The sequence below is a fragment of the Saccopteryx leptura genome, chromosome 2 (assembly GCF_036850995.1).
Source record: "Saccopteryx leptura isolate mSacLep1 chromosome 2, mSacLep1_pri_phased_curated, whole genome shotgun sequence".
Lineage (NCBI taxonomy): Eukaryota > Metazoa > Chordata > Mammalia > Chiroptera > Emballonuridae > Saccopteryx > Saccopteryx leptura.
Window position 1 is genome coordinate 221629067 of NC_089504.1, and position 19049 is coordinate 221648115.

The 19049-nt window shown below is 40.5% G+C and overlaps 1 protein-coding gene across 12 annotated transcripts in view; it reads right to left on the reverse strand.

Annotated features, from left to right (window-relative positions):
* TTC3 (tetratricopeptide repeat domain 3) overlaps window positions 1–19049 on the reverse strand; it is a 125752-nt gene that overhangs the window by 37588 nt on the left and 69115 nt on the right. For all 12 annotated transcript variants that reach the window (XM_066370218.1, XM_066370217.1, XM_066370225.1 and 9 more), the window contains 5 exons: window positions 15023–15274; window positions 11990–12036; window positions 10725–10781; window positions 9730–9797; window positions 6998–7159 (listed from right to left, as the gene is read on the reverse strand). In XM_066370218.1, the coding sequence (XP_066226315.1) occupies window positions 6998–7159; window positions 9730–9797; window positions 10725–10781; window positions 11990–12036; window positions 15023–15274 (586 nt within the window). The remainder of the gene's footprint in view (window positions 1–6997; window positions 7160–9729; window positions 9798–10724; window positions 10782–11989; window positions 12037–15022; window positions 15275–19049) is intronic.

Here is a 19049-nt window from a genome sequence, read left to right on the forward strand (position 1 = left end):
ACCAAGGAACACTGAAGAAGGCACACTGAGACTGACAAAATGAGAAGGCAGAGAAATGCAACACAAATGAATCAAGAGAAATCCCCACAAAAGAACATGAATGAGTCAGATATAACCAAATTACCAGATGTAGAGTTTAAAATAATGATTGTTAGGATGCTCAAAGATATTAGAAGAACAATAGATGGTCATTACGAACACCTAAATAAAGAGATAGCAAATATAAAAGGACATTGAAATAATAAAAAAGAATCAGTCTGAAATGAAAAATACAATATCAGAAATGAAGAACACAATGGAAGGAATTAAAAGCAGGATGGATGAAGCAGATAATCGAATCAGCAAGTTAGTGGACAAGATAAATAAAGGCACGGAAGCAGAGCAGAAAAAAGAAAAGAGACTCAAAAAGTCTGAGGAAACTCTAAAAGAGCCCTGTGACAAAATGAAGAGAAATAACATCCACATCATAGGGGTTTCTGAAGAAGAGAGAACAAGGGATAGAGACGTTGTTCAAATATATCATAGCTGAAAACTTCCCTCAATTAAGGCAAAAAAAGCTTACAAGTTCAAGAAGCACAGAGAACTCCATTAAAGAGAAACCCAAAAAAATCTACACCAAGACACATCATAATTAAAATACCAAAGCTAAGTGAGAGAAAGAGAAAATATTAAAAGCTGCTAGAGAAAAAAAGACTTTCACCTACAAAGGAGCCCCCATAAGGATGACTTCCGACTTCTAACAGAAACACTTGAGGCCAGAAGGGAATGGCAAGAAATATTCAAAGTAATGCAGAACAAGAGCCTACAACTAAGACTACTTTATCCAGCAAGGCTATCGTTTAAAATTGAAGGAGCCTGACCAGGAGATGGCGCAGTGGATAGAGTGTTGGAATGGGATGCGGAAGGACCCAGGTTCGAGACCCCGAGGTCACCAGCTTGAGCGCGGGCTCATCTGGCTTGAGCAAAGCTCACCAGCTTGGACCCAAGGTCGCTGGCTCCAGCAAGGGGTTACTCGGTCTGCTGAAGGCCCACGGTCAAGGCACATATGAGAAAGCAATCAATGAACAACTAAGGTGTCGCAACGAAAAACTGATGATTGATGCTTCTCATCTCTCTCCGTTCCTGTCTGTCTGTCCCTATCTGTCCCTCTCTCTGACTCTCTGTCCCTGTAAATAAATAAATAAAATAAAAAATTTAAAAATTGAAGGAGAAAAAAAAAAGCTTTCCAGACCAAAATAAAACTCAAGGAATTCACTACAACCAAACCAAGGCTGCAAGAAATGCTGAGGGGCCTGTTGTAAACAGATCAAATGAGAAAAAGAATATAGCAAAAGAGGAATACAGTTTTAAAGAATAAAATGGCAATAAACAACTACATATCAATAATAACCTTAAATGTAAATGGATTAAATGATCCAATCAAAGACATAGGGTAGCTGCGTGGATAAGAAAACAAGACCCATACATATGCTGTGTACAAGAGACACACCTTAAAACAAATGCTGCACATAGACTGAAGATAAAAGGATGGAAAAAATATTTCACGCAAATGGAAATGAAAAAAAAAGCTGGGGTAGCAATACTTATATCAGACAAAATGGACTTTAAAACAAAGGCTATAGTAAGAGATAAAGAAGGTCACTACATAATGATAAAGGGAGCAATCCAACAAGAAGATATAACCGTTACAAATATCTACGCACCTAATATAGGAGCACCTAAATATATAAAGCAGATTTTGATGGATTTAAAGGGCGAGATCAACAACAATACTATAATAGTAGGGAATTTCAATACCCCACTAACATCACTAGATAGATCCTCAAGAAAGAAAATTAACAAAGAAACAGCAGACTTAAAGGACATACTAGATCAACTTGATTTAATAGATATCTTCAGAACCTTTCACCCTAAAGCAGCACAATATACATTCTTTTCAAGTGCTCATAGTACATTCTCTAGGATAGACCACATGTTAGGGCACAAAAGCGGTCTCAACAAATTTAAGAAGACTGAAATCATATCGAGCACTTTCTCTGATCACAATGGCATGAAGCTAGAAATCAACCCCAACAGAAAAACTGAAAAATACTCAAACACTTGGAAACTAAAAGCATGTTATTAAATAATGAATGGGTTAACAATGAGATCAAAGAAGAAATTTTAAAATCCCTAGAAACGAATGATTATGAGCATACATCAACTCAAAATTTATGGGACACAGCAAAAGCAGTCCTGAGAGGGAAGTTCATAGCATTACAGGTATACCTTAAGAAGCTAGATGCCTGACCAGGTGGTGGTGCAGTCAATAGAGCATCGAACTGGAATGTGGAGGACCCAGGTTCGAGAGCCTGAGGTTGTTAGCTTGAGCGCAGGCTCATCTGGTTTGAGCAAAGCTCACCAGCTTGGACCTGAGGTCGCTGGCTCGAACAAGGGGTTACTCGGTCTGCTAAAGGCCTCCGATCAAGGCATATATGAGAAAGCAATCAATGAACAACTAAAGTGTCGAAACAAAAAACTAATGACTGATGCTTCTCATCTCTCTCCGTTCCTGTCTGTCTGTCCCTATCTATCCCTCTCTCTGACTCTCTCTCTGTCTCTGTATACAAAAAAAAGAAAAAGCTAGAAAAAGCTCAAATAAACAACTTAACCCTGCATCTAAAAGAACTAGAAAAAGAACAGCAAGTAAAGCCTAAATGTAGTAGAAGGAAGGAAATAATAAAGATCAGAGCAGAAATAAATGACATAGAGGCTAAAGAAACAATACAGAGGATCAATGAAACCAGGAGCTGCTTCTTTGTAAACGTAAACAAGATCAATGAACCTTTAACCAGACTCACCAAGAAAAAAAGAGAGGACTGAAATAAATAAAATTAGAAATGAGAGTGGAGAAATAACAACTGACACAACAGATATACAAAATATTGTAAGAAAATACTATGAAGAACTGTATGCCAAAAAACTAGACAACCTAGATGAAATGGACAAATTCATTGAAACATATATTCTTCCAAAAATTAATCTGGAAGAATCAAAAAACCTAAACAGACCAATTATAACAAATGAGATTGAAACAGTTATCAAAAAACTCCCAAAAAAGAAAAGTCCTGGCACTGATGGCTTTACAAGTAAATTCTACCAAATATTCAAAGAAGAACTCTTATCCTTCTCAAGCTATTTCAAAAAATTCAAGAGGAACGAAGACTTCCAAGCTCCTTTTATGAGGTGAGTACAATTCTGATTCCAAAACCAGGCAAAGACAACACAAAGAAAGAAAATTATAGGCCAATATCCCTGATGAATTTAGATGCTAAAATCCTCAACAAAATATTAGCCAACTGGATCCAGCAATATATGAAAAAAATCATACACCATGATCAAGTGGGATTTATTCTGGGGAGGCAAGGCTGAACAATATTCGCAAATCAATCAATGTGATTCATCAAATAACCAAAAGGAAGGAGAAAAACCACATGATAATTTCAGTAGATGCAGAAAAAACATTTGATAAAATCCAGCACCCATTCATGATCAAAACTCTCAGTAAAGTGGGAATACAGGGAACATATCTCAACATGATAAAAGCCATCTATGACAAATCTGCAGCTAACATCATACTCAATGGGCAAAAATTAAAAGCAATCCCCTTAAGATCAGGAACAATGCAGGGGTGCCCCTTTTCACTACTCTTATTCAACATAGTTCTGGAAGTCCTAGCCACAGCAATCAGACAAGAAAAAGAAATAAAAGGCATCCAAATTGGAAAAGAAGTAAAACTATCATTATTTGCAGATGATATGATATTGTATATAGAAAATCCTAAAATCTCAGTCAAAAAACTACTGTACCTGATAAATGAATTCAGCAAGGTGGCAGGATATAAAATTAATACTCAGAAATTAGAGGCATTTTTATACACTAACAATGACCTGTCAGAAAGAGAAATTAAGGATACAATTCCCTTCACCATTGCAACCAAAAAAATAAAGTACCTAGGAATAAATTTAACCAGAGAGATTAAAGACTTGTACTTGGAAAATTATAAAACATTGATAAAAGAAATCAGGGAAAATACAAACAAGTGGAAGCATATACCGTGCTCATGGTTAGGAAGAATAAACATCATTAAAATGTCTACATTACCCAAAGCAATTTATAAAGTCAATGCAATACCAATTAAAATACGAATGACTTACTTCAAAGATACAGAATATATATTCCAAAAATTTATATGGAACCAAAAGAGAACAGGAATAGCCTCAGCAATCTTGAAAAGGAGGAATAAAGTGGGTGGTATCACACTTCCGGATATCAAGTTATACTACAAGGCCACTGTACTCAAAACAGCCTAGTACTGGCATAAGAACAGGCATATAGATCAATGGAACAGAACTAAGAACCCAGAAATAAACCCACACTTTTATGGACAACTGATATTTGACAAAGGAGGTAAGAGCATTCATTGGAGTAAAGACAGCTCTTCAACAAATGGCGTTGGGAAAATTGGACAGCTATCTGCAAAAAAATGAAACTAGACCACCAACTTACACCATTCACAAAAATAAACTCAAAATGGATAAAAGACTTAAATGTAAGCCATAAAACCATAAGCATCTTAGAAGAAAACATAGGCAGTAAGCTCTCTGACATCTCTCGCAGCAATATATTTGCCGATCTATCTCCACGGGCAAGTGAAATAAAGGACAGGATAAACAAATGGGACTATATCAAACTAAAAAGCTTCTGCACAGCTAAAGACAATAAGAACACAATAAAAAGACAAACTACACAATGGGAGAACATATTTGACAATACATCTGATAAGGGGTTAATAACCAAAATTTATAAAGAACTTATAAAACTCAATACCAGGAAGACAAAGAATCCAATCAAAAAATGGGCGAAAGAAATAAATAGACAATTCTCCAAAGAGGTTATACAGATGGCCAATAGGCATATGCAAAAATGCTCAACATCACTAATCATTAGAGAAATGCAAATTAAAACCACGAGATATCATCTCACACCAGTCAGAATGGCGCTCATCAACAAAACAACACAGAATAAGTGCTGGCGAGGATGTGGAGAAAAGGGAACCCTCTTACACTGCTGGTGGGAATGCAGACTGGTGCAGCCAATGTGGAAAACAGTATGGAGATTCCTCAAAAAATTAAAAATCGAACTGCCTTTTGACCCAGCTATACCACTGTTAGGAATATACCCCAAGAACACCATAGCACTGTTTGAAAAGAAGAAATGCACCCCCATGTTTATGGCAGCATTGTTCACAATAGCAATGATCTGGAAACAACCCAAGTGTCTGTCAGAGGACGAGTGGATTAAAAAGCTTTGGTACATATATACTATGGAATACTACTCAGCCATAAGAAATGATGACATTGGATCATTTACAACAACATGGATGGACCCTAATAACATTATACCAAGTGAAATAAGTAAATCAGAAAAAATTAAGAGCTATATGATTCCATACATAGGTGGGGCATAAAAATGAGACTCAGAGACATGGACAAGAGTATGGGGGTTACGGGGTAGGAGGCAGGAGAGGGAGGGGGTTGGTGGAGTGTAGGAGCACAAAGAAAACCAGTTAGAAGGTGATGGAAGACAACTGGACTTTGAGTGATGAGAATGCAGCATAATCAAATTCAAAATAACCTACAGATGTTTTCTCTGAAAATATGTATCCTGATTTATCAATGTCACCTCATTAAAATTAATTTAAAAAAAATAAAAGCAAGAGAGAAAAAAAAAAGCAAGCTCCTGAAAACTACACAATTTAGCTTCAGTTTTAGAAGCCTGAAGCAAAGTTTAACATAGTTTAAAAAATACTAATGTTAATTTTACAAGCTGTTTCCATGTTGTCATTCGGTTCTCCAGAAACATGGTTTTCTCAGCACTTCTATTCTAAAGAAAAACCATCAAGAGGAACCCAAGAACATGTCATCAGACTGAAGATGGATGATGCAACTGAGGAAAAACAAAATGACCAAATTATGGATGAGTAAGTCACCCCTAAGGTTACTTCTAAAGGAAAGTCAGTTTCTCTTTTATTAGATCAATGTCAGGATATCAAGTCTCCCACAAAATACAGAGATGCAGGGTTTTCTATGTGCACTCTCTCGTCCCAGCTGAAAAACTATCACCTGGCCAACACAATGACAATATCCACGTCTCCCTTCCACAGGAAAGGGGTAACCTTTCCCCAAGCTACTTGCCTGGACTTAGGAGATGCCATACAGATGCATTCATCAACAAAAGGACAACGAGATCAAAGAATCATGCAACTCCTTGTTAAATGTTTACCGTGAAATTCATGATAAAATGATTATGGCCAGAAACTTTATCAGTTCTATCAGAACATATCCAGGACAGTTTTGGAAGTACAAAGTATCAACATTAGTAGCTCAAACTGACAAAGTAATAAGCATTAGTACTCTAAATTTAATAATTAAAAATCCTAAATTACATTTGTATAATCTGAACAAAAGCTGTAAAAATCCTTTTCCTCCCCAGAGCTTACCAGCCAATAAAAACGGCTCCTTTATTAAAGATACGGAACATAAATTAAACAACTTAAAATCTCTGACTGGCAGCCTTGGAATAAAAAATAGTTGGAGCGCCTGACCAGGCAGTGGCACAGTGGATAGAGTGTTGGACTGGGATGCCAAGGACCCAGGTTTGAGACCCCAACGTCGCCAGCTTGAGCGCGGGCTCATCTAGTTTGAGCAAAAGCTCACCAGCTTGGACCCAAGGTCGCTGGCTCCAGCAAGGGGTTACTCAGTCTGCTGAAGGCCCACAGTCAACGCACATATGAGAAAGCAATCAATGAACAACTAAGGTGTCACAACGAAAAACTGGTGATCAATGCTCCTCGTCTCTCTCCATTCCTGTCTGTCTGTCCCTATCTATCCCTCTCTCTGACTCTCTCTCTGTCTCTGTAAAAAAAAAAAAAAAGTTGGAGCAATGTTCTACTTACTCATACAGAGTTGAAGATTTTTGTTTTGGGTTAATGTCCCACAGCTTCTTATTACGGACAACATATTCAGTGCTGTGCTGTTCATAGAGAGCTTCGAATTCTTCCACGTCTTGCCGAAGGTAGTCAGGCACTACAAATGGGCCTGAACAACTTGAATTGCGTCTGTTGATAAAAAAATAAAATATTTTTGTGAATAATAAGCTTTAGGTGACACAATGATCCAGGGTGGGGCAAAAATAGGTATACAGCTGTTTGTATGAAAAATAATACAGTAATTAATAATAATACAGGCATAAACTGTTTCATGTACTCACAACCGTAAACCTACTTTTGCCCCACTCGTATTTAAATTGAGACAAAGACAGTAACATATTACTCAGCATTACTATGCAAAAATAAAACTACCAGAGAATTTTTTTTCTTCTTTTCCAAGTGATAGGGGCAGATAGACAGATGCCCGCATGAGCCTGGGATCCACCTAGTAACCCCTGTCTGGGGTAAAGGCTCTGCCCATCTGGGACCATGCTCACAACAGAGTTCTTTTTAGTGCCTGAGGCAGAGGCTCCACAGTGCCTTCCTCAGTGCCCGGGGACAGTGCGCTTGACCCAATCGAGCCATGGCTGTAGGAGGGGAAGGGTGGAGAAGCAGATGGTAGCTTCTCCTGTGTGCCCTGACTGGGAATTGAACCTGGGATATCCACATGCTGGGTCGACACTCTACCACTGAGCCAATTGGTCAGGGCCACTACCAGAGAATTTAATGCAGGAAAATTATGCTTCTACAATTATAGTCAAGAAATATATGTACCTGACTACTGAGTAAGCACTTGTTATGAACAACTTACTCTGTCACCAAGAGCAAATTTTTAAAAATACCTGATTTTAAAAATAAAAAAATCAATGTTTCATTGGTTGTAACTTGTTAAAGAGAAAAATGAAAACATTTATTATAACTGTTATTAATTTAAATTAAAGTGAGACTGAGACTGGTAAAAAGTACTTAACACAAAGATTTTTTTAAAAAATGGAATGTTTCCGATTCCCGGCCAGGGCACACAGGAGAAGCGCCCATTTGCTTCTCCACCCCTCCGCGGCGCTTTCCTCTCTGTCTCTCTCTTCCCCTCCTGCAGCCGAGGCTCCATTGGAGCAAAAATGGCCCGGGCGCTGGGGATGGCTCTGTGGCCTCTGCCTCAGGCGCTAGAGTGGCTCTGGTCGCAACATGGCGACGCCCAGGATGGGCAGAGCATCGCCCCCTGGTGGGCAGAGCGTGCCCCTGGTGGGCGTGCCGGGTGGATCCCAGTCGGGTGCATGCGGGAGTCTGTCTGACTGTCTCTCCCTGTTTCCAGCTTCAGAAAAATGAAAAAAAAAAAAGTAAAAAAAAAAAATAATAAAAATAAAAAATGGAATGTTTCTAGCACTCTAAAAAGAGTGCAACTTGAGTATGGGCTCTATACCAGATTGCTGGGTTTAACTTCTGCTTTGCTGTTTACTGTCTCTGTGTTCTTGGGTACGCCACTCAACTACACTGTGCCTCAGTTTCTTTATATATAAAATGAACATCATAATATCCAGTTCCTAGGGTAAAGGAGTGACTTAAATGAATTTAATCAGGTGGGGCAAAGGCAGGTTTACAGTTTATTATTATTTATTACTGTATTATTTTCCACACGAATTATAAACTTACTTTTGCCTACCCTGTATATGTAAAGCTCTTAGAATAGTGTCTGGTGTATAAGTGTTATCTAAGTAAGGGCTCTTATTATTTTAACTTGAAACAATTTCTCCATTTAAAGAATCCATGAAAATGTGTAAAACAACAGTTATTACGCCATTAAGAAAAGTAAAAAACAAACAAACAAAAAACACCAAAACATTTTTTGTGGGTTTTTGCCCATAAACAAATATGATATAAAAAGGTTACTGCTACTCACTAGTTTCATTTCCTCTTATGTCTATTTGTTTCTTGTAAATTCAGCTTCAACAACCAGATGCTATTAAAAATCACTCACACCTAACATTAAACTATTACATCATATATAGCTTCCAAAACATCTCCATCTCTCCTATTATATAGCAAGTATGCTTATTGATAGATATATGTATTCCAAACTGCCCTCTTGATGTTCCGCTCATCTGTCAGACCTCACCCTTACTGGACTATCGCCCCTGAGACAGAGGAATTCCAAGAAGCTGACAAGCCGCCCCAAGAAGGGGCTCCGGACATACCAGGACTTTTAATTCAACACCCACATGCTCGAAATTCTTCCTGACCCCATATAATTTATCCCCCTAGCTTGTACTGGTGCCCTTCTTTTCGGAAAAGTGCCCCGGCAGGTCTTTCTCCTCTAATAAAGCCTGCACACCTGGTGATCGAGTGCCGTCTCGTTCTTACACTTATAATAATCAACAGAACACTCTCTTCAATAAATATTTGAAAGAGCATTCTCTAGGGTTGCCCCACAGTATCTTGCACATGCATATAACAGGTTCTTAAATTTATAAAATGAATGTCATCTGCTTTATGATTTTAATGCCCTTCATATGAATTTTTAACATTGACAAGCCAAGCTATAAATTCACTCAGGATGGGTCAGATCAGGCTGTCATCACAGATGCACATCTTTCGACAGAGAAGTTAGGGAAAACACAAGTTGAAAGCACACTAAATAAACATCACTTAGTAAGTTAAACACTTGAGTTAAAATGAAGCAAAAATTTAAAAATTATACTTACTTATGGTCTTCACCTGAAGCAACAATTTCAGTTGTTATCGAAGCTATTCCAGACCCAACTAACATAGGCTGGTTTAAAAGACAGAAGAATGACAATAATTTTCTACCTTTAAAATTACTATTAAAACTGACAAATGCTTACATAAATATTCAATGCAAATCAACAATACATGAGACTTATCTAAACTGTCTTATGAATAAGAACACATAATAATAAAAGTTTCAACAACCATAAATAGGTCCAAATTAATATTTAGGCAGCTTCCCACACTCCCCCCAAAAATTAAATGTCACACAGTTTAAACTCCCATCTCAGATAAACTGAGGACCTATGGTCAAAGACAGAAAGAAAAGTATTATTGGCTGAGTCCTCCAAATACATGATAGCCATGAAGAGTCCACCGTAGGTCTTAAAAATAATGCCCTAGTGATCTCGTGGGCTAGGAGCAGAGCCTTGGGTAAAAGGAAGGAAGGAAGCCTATCAGCTCTGAGATACTGTGATCAGTGTTTACCACCTTTATTTAGAATAGTTTAGATAATAACTCTACAAGTTATTGATAACAGGTATCATGTCCTTTTATACAGATGGTAACGCTAGGGCACAGGGAAGTCAAATAACTAGCCCCAGTCACATATAAATAAGAACAGCAATAAAAATAATAATAATTGGTTGAGAGCCAAAATATAAACTTAGGTCTATATGACCCCAGAGCTGTCCTGGTCACTCTGCTCTGTGACTACTTGTACCGAGTCCCACTTTATGACAATTGTGTTTATTCAGAAAATAAAAAGGACAATAAAGATAAAAGTCTCTTTTAAGAGTTACTTATATATGATATGAACCTTAAACTTCCTCAAAATGTAGATGGCTGCCAAAATATCTTTAAAGCCTAGAAAGTCTTCTAAAAAATGCTTCAAAATATCCCAAGAATTGGTTAATTTAATTTACATATTCAGTTATTTTACATAAGAATTAATACAGAAAACATTCCTTACCTTTGAATCCTTTGGCTTCTTTTTCTTGCCTTTGTTTTTTATCTTGGTTGAATTAAACTAAAAAATGAGGGGGGAAAATCACTGAACACTCCAATAACAGCATCATGAAGCTACCATATATTATAAACATACTGATTTTCACAAACTGATCATACGCTGAATCACATAAAATGTTTTAAAAAAATAACAATATAGTGTGTCAGCCTGGGTGTTATAATTTATAATAGAAATTTTTAAAAAGTTTAGTGACGCTTAATGCTATAACTAAAATTACATTGTTCCAACATTTTAAATTCATTTTCAACAGGCTTTATGTAATTTCAAGTAATTAATCAGACTTAAAAAGTAATTTTAGTTATATGCTAATAGTATTTTAATGATCTTCCTTTTACTAAGGCTGTGATGGGGAACCTTTTTATAAAAACCACCCACTTTTGCAGTGCTGGTCAACCTGGTCTCTCCCATCCACTAGTGGGTGTTCCAGCTTTCATGGTGGGCATAGTGGAGCAACCAAATGGCGCCACGATTGGCCCACCATAAAAGCTGGAACGCCCACTAGTAGGCGGGAGGGACCAGGTTGACCAGCACTGCAAAAATGGGCGGTTTTTATAAAAAGGTTCGCCATCATGGTACTAAGGCAAACTAGCCATTTTGTACCTGGCCAGACCCTGGGGAGCACACCGTGCATTTACAAGAAGCAGTAAATTCTCCTCCGGAGTGTTAGCTGTGTTTCCATACTCAGCTGGGCAATGTTTAAGTAAATGGAGGATTAAGACAAAATTTCAAGTATAGATGGCTTGATCCTAAATATTAGGAAACAAGCAATTTTCTGTTTGAAAACTGATACAACCTTCTAAAGCAGACAACTCTAGAATTATTTTAAGTTAAACTCAATTTTTAGCCACTCAAAACAAAGTTTCTCTGTTTTCCTTCAAGGGCAAAGTGTTAAAATTTTCACCATCACAGGTCATTTTTCATTTTCATGCCAGGAGGTGACTCGAGAACTCCTTTCCTATTTCTCAGACTAACAATCAGTTGTGAAACATTAAGGCTGTTGTCTAATGTAAGCCTCAGTTTATGGATTGTCGCTCCAAATCCAAGAGGAAGACTGGGATTAGCATTCTAATGATTAGTACATGTTATCTCGAGTCCTCCATATAGGGTCTGGAGTACCACCTAAGATGTAATGAAACATTGGCATGGGTCCTCCACTCTTCCTCTAATACAAATTAGAATATGACACGTAAAGCGATCAAGAAACTTACTGGAACATCACCACTGTCTTGTTTCCTTAACACAGTGCAGCGGCTGTCTGCAGGAAGACACAGATGGTATCGTGAGGGATGGAACATGAACACTGCTGTACAATTCACTGAAGCCTTAAAGGAAACCGCCCCAGGAACACTAACAAAGACTATGTCCTATGCTTACTTGGCTTTGGCATAGTCTAGTTTGGAAACCAAGGGTGAAATGGCTAACTAAATGGGAAACCAACTGCAAAGCACAAAATTTCAATCCACTTCAGTGCCTTCTAGATGCCAAACTCTATGCCAGGTGCTGGGAAAAGAGATACATAAAACAGTCCTTGCCATCCACATGCCTGTGCTCTACAAAAAAGACAAAGAGGCAAACACTTGCAACCTAGTGTGCTGCCACAATGACTATAATGGGAATAGCATGGATGGAAGAACAAAGTCTTCAAGGGGAGAGGCCCAAGGAGGCTCAGGAAGGACTTTGGGGAGAAAGAGACCTGAAATGAACAAGCAATGGGGTGGAATGTGGCTGGAGAAACAGCATGAGCAAGGACAGGAGGCAGGAAAGCACAGGGCAGGTTGGGCACAGTGATGACAGGGGTGCTCATTCAGAGGGCAGATGGGCAGACTGATGATGATTCCATATATATGATGTGAACTCAATCTGGAGGAAACACTAAGCAACTGTTCCCCAAACAGAGCAGTTACAGGATCAGAGAGATCTTCCTTAAGAGTCCCTACAGGCAATGATATAGGAAGGATTTGTAGAGGGAGGGTGTAAAGGCATGGAGAACGGTTTGGGGACTACTGCAATGGTCTTGTTGTGAAAAGATCACAAAGGTCCTGACCCAGGGAACTGGAATGGACAGGAAAAGGCAGATCCAAAATGATGCTTATTTGGACTGCTGACAAACTAGATACAGGCTAATAGGGGAAAGGAAGAATCAAGACTAATTCCAGCTTTCCTGCTTAAAATCAAGATATACAATGTTATGACATCAGATAAATTCAAGAAATAAGTGTGATATAAATGGGCTCAGCCACACTGCTCTTCAGGGGCCTCTTGGCTTCCTACACAGAAATCCCAACATAGAAATACGCATCCAGACTTTAGGAGGGAGGCTGGGGCTCCCAATTATCATTATACTGATGACATTACTGCATTTCCTTATTTATGAGATCACTGGACTTTTAAAACTTATAAGAAATATAATCCAGAATCAAAGGAGATAAAATTGAGTACATCTGGGAAGGTGAGAAGTGGGACCTGGAAATCTGCAGGACTTTTAGATGCAGACCTTCTAGATCTGTAGGCCATCCGCCCCTATGACTGAGAGCAGAGGGACAGTCACAGCCAGAGGACTGCGCATGGAACACAAGAACCGAGGAAATTGCACACAGAGAGACTTGTGTCCTTTTCAGTGTCTTGCTGTTTGATCTGACATGCACTGGGCTTTGCAGGCCCAGCTTCAGGCCAGCGTGTTATTACCAGCAGCAGCGCACTGACAGCAATGAACCCAGGCTGTCAAGCGACATGTCACCTCAGTCAGGAAGCAGTGTTCTAGGAGGATAAAGCCATCTGCATTTGAGTGGGCTCTTCCCTAAGAACCACAACAAAAGTATGCTTGTTGTTTCCTATACTGCATTTAAACTGTTTAACATGTGACGTTACTGTACACTTTAAAACAAACAGCATAAAATTTAAAGGTCTAATGCCTAGCAACAGGTAGAATCCTGATGCTGAGAGAAAAGGAAAGGGCATTATCATAAGACATAAATGTAGTAGCAAAAATAAGAAATTCAAATGAATTTGGAATCAAAACTGTTATATTGTGAAGCAAAATGGGACCATACAGGTCATGGGCTCTAAATCCTCTTATTTTAATGATGAAGAAACTAAGAACCAATATCAGCTAAGGAAATAACTACTAGTTATCCTTTTCTGCCAAACTGGACTCCAAGCCCCTATCCAAACAGGTCCCCTGATTCCCCTCCATCCTCTCTAGGCCTAGTGGTCACCCTGTCCAAGTCCACATCTAGCTCAGACCCTGCCCCACACCAGGCTTCCCTCTTCCTGGGAGAACACACATGCTCCATCCTCTGTCTGAACTCCCTCCCTGGTCCTCTCTCACTGAGCTTGCTCCCACATCACACAGATGTTCATCCCATTCTCCTCTGTGAAGCATCAAGTCCTTGAGGGTGGGACAAGTATTCTGAACTCCTTGCTAACACCTAGCACAGCAGGCAGGCCCATAGTAGAAACAAGCTTTGTAATGCAATGAGTTAGGGAAGAAGCTGAGCCACAACCCAATCTCCTGATTCCCAGTTCTAGGTTCCACCTGCTACAGCAGCCATGTTGTTTGTTCTACAACAAACATCACCTACTCCCGCAGGCCATTCTCCTGACTGCTACACATCAAACCAGTTAATAAATCCTGTCAACCTAATATGCAATCTTTGCCATGATGCTGTCAAAATATCTAAAATGAAAATAATAATGATATAGTCCAGGGGTCAGGAACCTATGGCTTGCGAGCCAGATGTGGCTCTTTTGATGGCTGCATCTGGGTCGCAGACAAATCTTTAATAAAAATAATAATGTTAAAAATATAAAACATTCTCATGTATTACAATCCATTAATTTCCTACTGCTCATGTTTATGGTTGCGGGTGGCTGAAGCCAATCACAGCTGTCCTCTGGGACAACACCAAATTTTTATTGGATAATGCCTAACGTACACGGGTTGTTGTATGGCTCTCACGAAATTACATTTTAAAATATGTGGCGTTCATGGCTCTCTCAGCCAAAAAGGTTCCGACCCCTGATATAATCAGTGTAACATACCAATCTGAGTTTTTACAACTTAGTTCCAGAGTAAAAAGGTTTTATGATGTGAAAAAAATTACTATTCTTAATCACTAACCTCCCCAAATAAGCAGTTTTACCATGATAATTTTCTCTATTAAGTATTTAAATAAATCAGGTCCTCCACAGACTTTTTTCTAAGATGAGGTCTACTATAAACCGAAGCCTGGCCTGCGTACCCATGATGTCGAAGAACTCATCTAAAGCACTGTGTAAGGCCGGGAACTTGTCCCTGTGCTCTTCCAGCAGCCATATCAGGCACCGCGCTTCCTTCAGGGACGCCAGCTCGCAGAAGTATTCGAGTCGCTTCCCTTCTATAGAGGGTAGCTTATGGCCGTATTTCTCATGCCACAGAAAAGTCATAATGCTGAAATCAAGTTTCTTAAGAGACGTTCCATAACGAGAAAGAAAAGACTCTGTGGCATCTAAGCCTGTAATAAAACAAAGGTCAAATTAGAAGACGGGGAAACCACTTTCTGTGCAAACACGTTCATATTCACATCTTTGAAAATGGTTCTACTCCAGTTTGCTCACAACTGCAGTGCAAACACTTAAATACCTGAGAACAAGCTTGCTTAAGCTATCAGACATTTCAGAAACACCATTTAACATTGATATTGATAGTAATTCCTATCTATTAATTGAATAAGGTGGGCCAACAGTTTCTATTATTAATTTTTATTAGACTTAGGAAAAGAAGGCACTAAATTCCTTTAAAAATATAGCAATAACCTTTTCACGAATTCATAATGATTTGCACTCCAATTAGTACAAATTAGCAAGATTTTTCTTTTTTTCTGAAGTGAGAAGCAGGGAGGCAGAGAGACAGATTCCCGCATGTGCCCGACCAGGATCCACCTGGTATGCCCACAAGGGGGCAATGTTCTGCCCATCTGGGCCATTGCTCCTTTGCAACCAGAGCCACTAGAGCCATTCTAGAGCCTGAGGCAGAGGCCATGGAGCCATCCTCAGCACCCAGGCCAACTTTGCTCCAATGGAGCCTTGGCTGTGGGAGGGGAAGAGAGAGATAGAAAGAGGAGGGTTAAGGGTGGAGAAGCAGATGGGCGCTTCTCCTGTGTGCCCTGGCCAGGAATTGAACTCAGGACTTCCATGTGTGGGCCAACGCTCTACCACTGAGCCAACTGGCCAGGGCCAAACGAGCAAGATTTTACAATGCTTTTCCACATATACTCCTTAGCAACAAAACATCAGTAATATGCGAAAGCTTCCCAGATGCCTTTAAGACAGGAAATGTGCCCTGGCCGGTTGGCTCAGCAGTAGAGCGTCGGCCTAGCGTGCGGAGGACCCGGGTTCGATTCCCAGCCAGGGCACATAGGAGAAGGAGAAGTGCCCATTTGCTTCTCCACCCCTCCGCCGCGCTTTCCTCTCTGTCTCTCTCTTCCCCTCCCGCAGCCAAGGCTCCATTGGAGCAAAGATGCCCTGGGCGCTGGGGATGGCTCTGTGGCCTCTGCCTCAGGCGCTAGAGTGGCTCTGGTCGCAACATGGCAACGCCCCGGAGGGGCAGAGCATCGCCCCCTGGTGGGCAGAGCGTCGCCTCATGGTGGGCGTGCCGGGTGGATCCCGGTCGGGCGCATGCGGGAGTCTGTCTGACTGTCTCTCCCTGTTTCCAGCTTCAGAAAAATGAAAAAAAAAAAAAGACAGGAAATGTGTAAACTCCTCTCCCAACACCTCTAAGAATTGCTCCATATTCCCCCAAATATCAGGGCTCCTAACAATGCTCACAAAAGTCAAGGTGCTCACCACTCCTGCTTATTCCCCCTTGTCCAATCAGAAAAAAGGGTGGCTGCCACCCCATACTCTCCTACTCAAGAGTATGGTGACGCGCTGCTCTGTTAGCCCTGCTACTGACACAGCCACCAGAATATACCGTTAGCAGTCCTTGCCTCAGTGCCCCACAAAGCACCCTGCTTTAGCCAGCAAATGAAGCAGACTGCCGAGTCAAATGACCCTATACAGCTGGTTCTTCCCGATGAAACAGCAGCAGCTAAAGGTCAGGCTGCACTAAAAATTACTGTTGGTGAAAACCAGAATCAGGGCCCACACAAAATACTCAAAAGACACAAGGTTTAAGGGAATTGCCTATGAAGAAATCCTACATTCACACTTCCATCTAAGGCTCACAGCAGAGCATGTGCTCAGTGAGGGACAGGCAGATCATACCTAGCATTGAAATGATCATTCCCCTCCTCTATCTGCATATAAACTGACCTCTCTGTTAAACATGCATATGATGTGACTCCATTGTATAGACTTTCTGTGAGCACAAGATAAAATTCCAGGAATTGGAAATTACTTGATTTTAATAAATGTGAGCTTTACATCAGGGCTATAGTACAGCCTTACTCATTAATATGCTTTAACTCATTTTACAACCTTTTATTTTTTACTTTATTTTATATTTTTATTTTATTTTATTATTTGTGAGAGGAGGGGAGGCAGAGACAGACTCCTGAATGTACCCCGACTGGGGTCCACCCAGCAAGCCCACTAGGGGGCAATGGTTTGCCCATCTGGGGCCATTGCTCTGTTGCAACTAGAGCCATTTATTAGCACCTGAGACGAAGGCCATGGAGCCATCCTCAGTGCCTAAGGCCAACTCGCTCTAATGGAGCCGTGGCTACAGGAGGGGAGGAAAGAGAGAGAGAGAGAAAGAAAAAGAGAAGTGGGGGTGGTGGAGAAGCAGAAGGGCACTTCTGTGTGCCCTGACAAGGAATTGAACCCAGGACTTCCACACGCCGAGCTAATGCTCTACCACTGAGCCAACCAGCCAGGGCCCATTTTACAACTTTAAATACAAACTGCAACTTTAAATAGTATGCACGCATACTTATTAAAACGACACGTTTAGTCTTCAGTATAAACTGAACCAAATCCAGAGCACACACTCAAATCCCCAGTCCCTGTCAGTGAGCTGTTCTGCCCACAGGCTGCTGCCTACCTGCATAAACACTGGAGGGCACAACCAGACAAGCCTCTTCTCTTAAGTTATCATATAAAACAAGTTAAAGTAAGAAATAAATGTTATAATTTATGTATTGGGTTGTTAATAGACACCAATGGCATCATCCCTTAAGATTCATTTTCTGGGACCAGAAACCCATGGAGACCTATGTCAAGTCTGCTGCCATTTAAATTGTCTCCTCTCAAATGTATCACTATCTCCTCTCAAACCCTAGAATCCTAACAGCTCATGTCTCTAAAAACACAGGCAGGCCTGTGGCTCACAGAGGCCTGGCAGGCTAACCCTCTGGACTGCAGGCTACAGTAAGGCTCTGCTCTGCCACTGACCTTTTATCTAACAGCTACCAATTGAACTTACTATGCGAGGCCAGTTGCTATCAGTCACCAAGGTAAACAGGGCCCAGGAACGTACCCAAAAAATCACTATCCAGTGCTAGACAACAGCTCTGCCTGCAGCTGCTCCTGCAGTCCCTGGTTGGGGGTGTAGGTAGCCTGCTTGGGGCGGGGGGTGGGGGGGTGGAGGAGGTAGTGTCCTTCCTCAACCAAATTGGAAAATCAGTATAGAGTAACAGTTTTAATCCTGTTGTTTATAACAACCCAGGTATTTTTCTCCTAATTGTTAGGTATAAATTACTCCTTAGATTTGCTTTAGGTGATCCTAAGCAATTAGTTCCATCTGTTCTTCTCTCTAAATTTTTCATTAAAAAATCAGACTCCTGCACTGGAGAATCCCAGAGGTCACAGACTGCTGACTCCAAGGGTGCTAGGTACCCATGGCTGGACCCAGCAGTTACTGTTTATACACTACAAATACTTTAGCATAAATGGGACTGGATTTTCTAACTGACTAAACTTTTGTGTTTACACCTGTTGAAAAAGTATACTGTAACCTACCTATAAAATAACCCAGGCCCTGGCCAGTTGGCTCAGTTGGCAGGGCGTCAGCCCAGCGTGTGGATGTTCCAGGTTCAATCCCCTGGTCAGGGCACACAGCAGAAGTGACCATCTGCTTCTTCACCCCTATCCCCCTTTCTTTCCCATAGCTATGGCTCAATTGATTTGAGTGTTTTGACTCCAGGCCTTGAAGATAATAGCTCCATGGAGCCTCTATGCCTCAGGCACTAAAAATAGCTCAGTTGCAAGTATGGCCCTAGATGAGCAAAGCATCAGCCCCAGACAGGGGTTGCCAGGTAGATTCCAGTTGGGTTCATGCGGGAGTCTGTC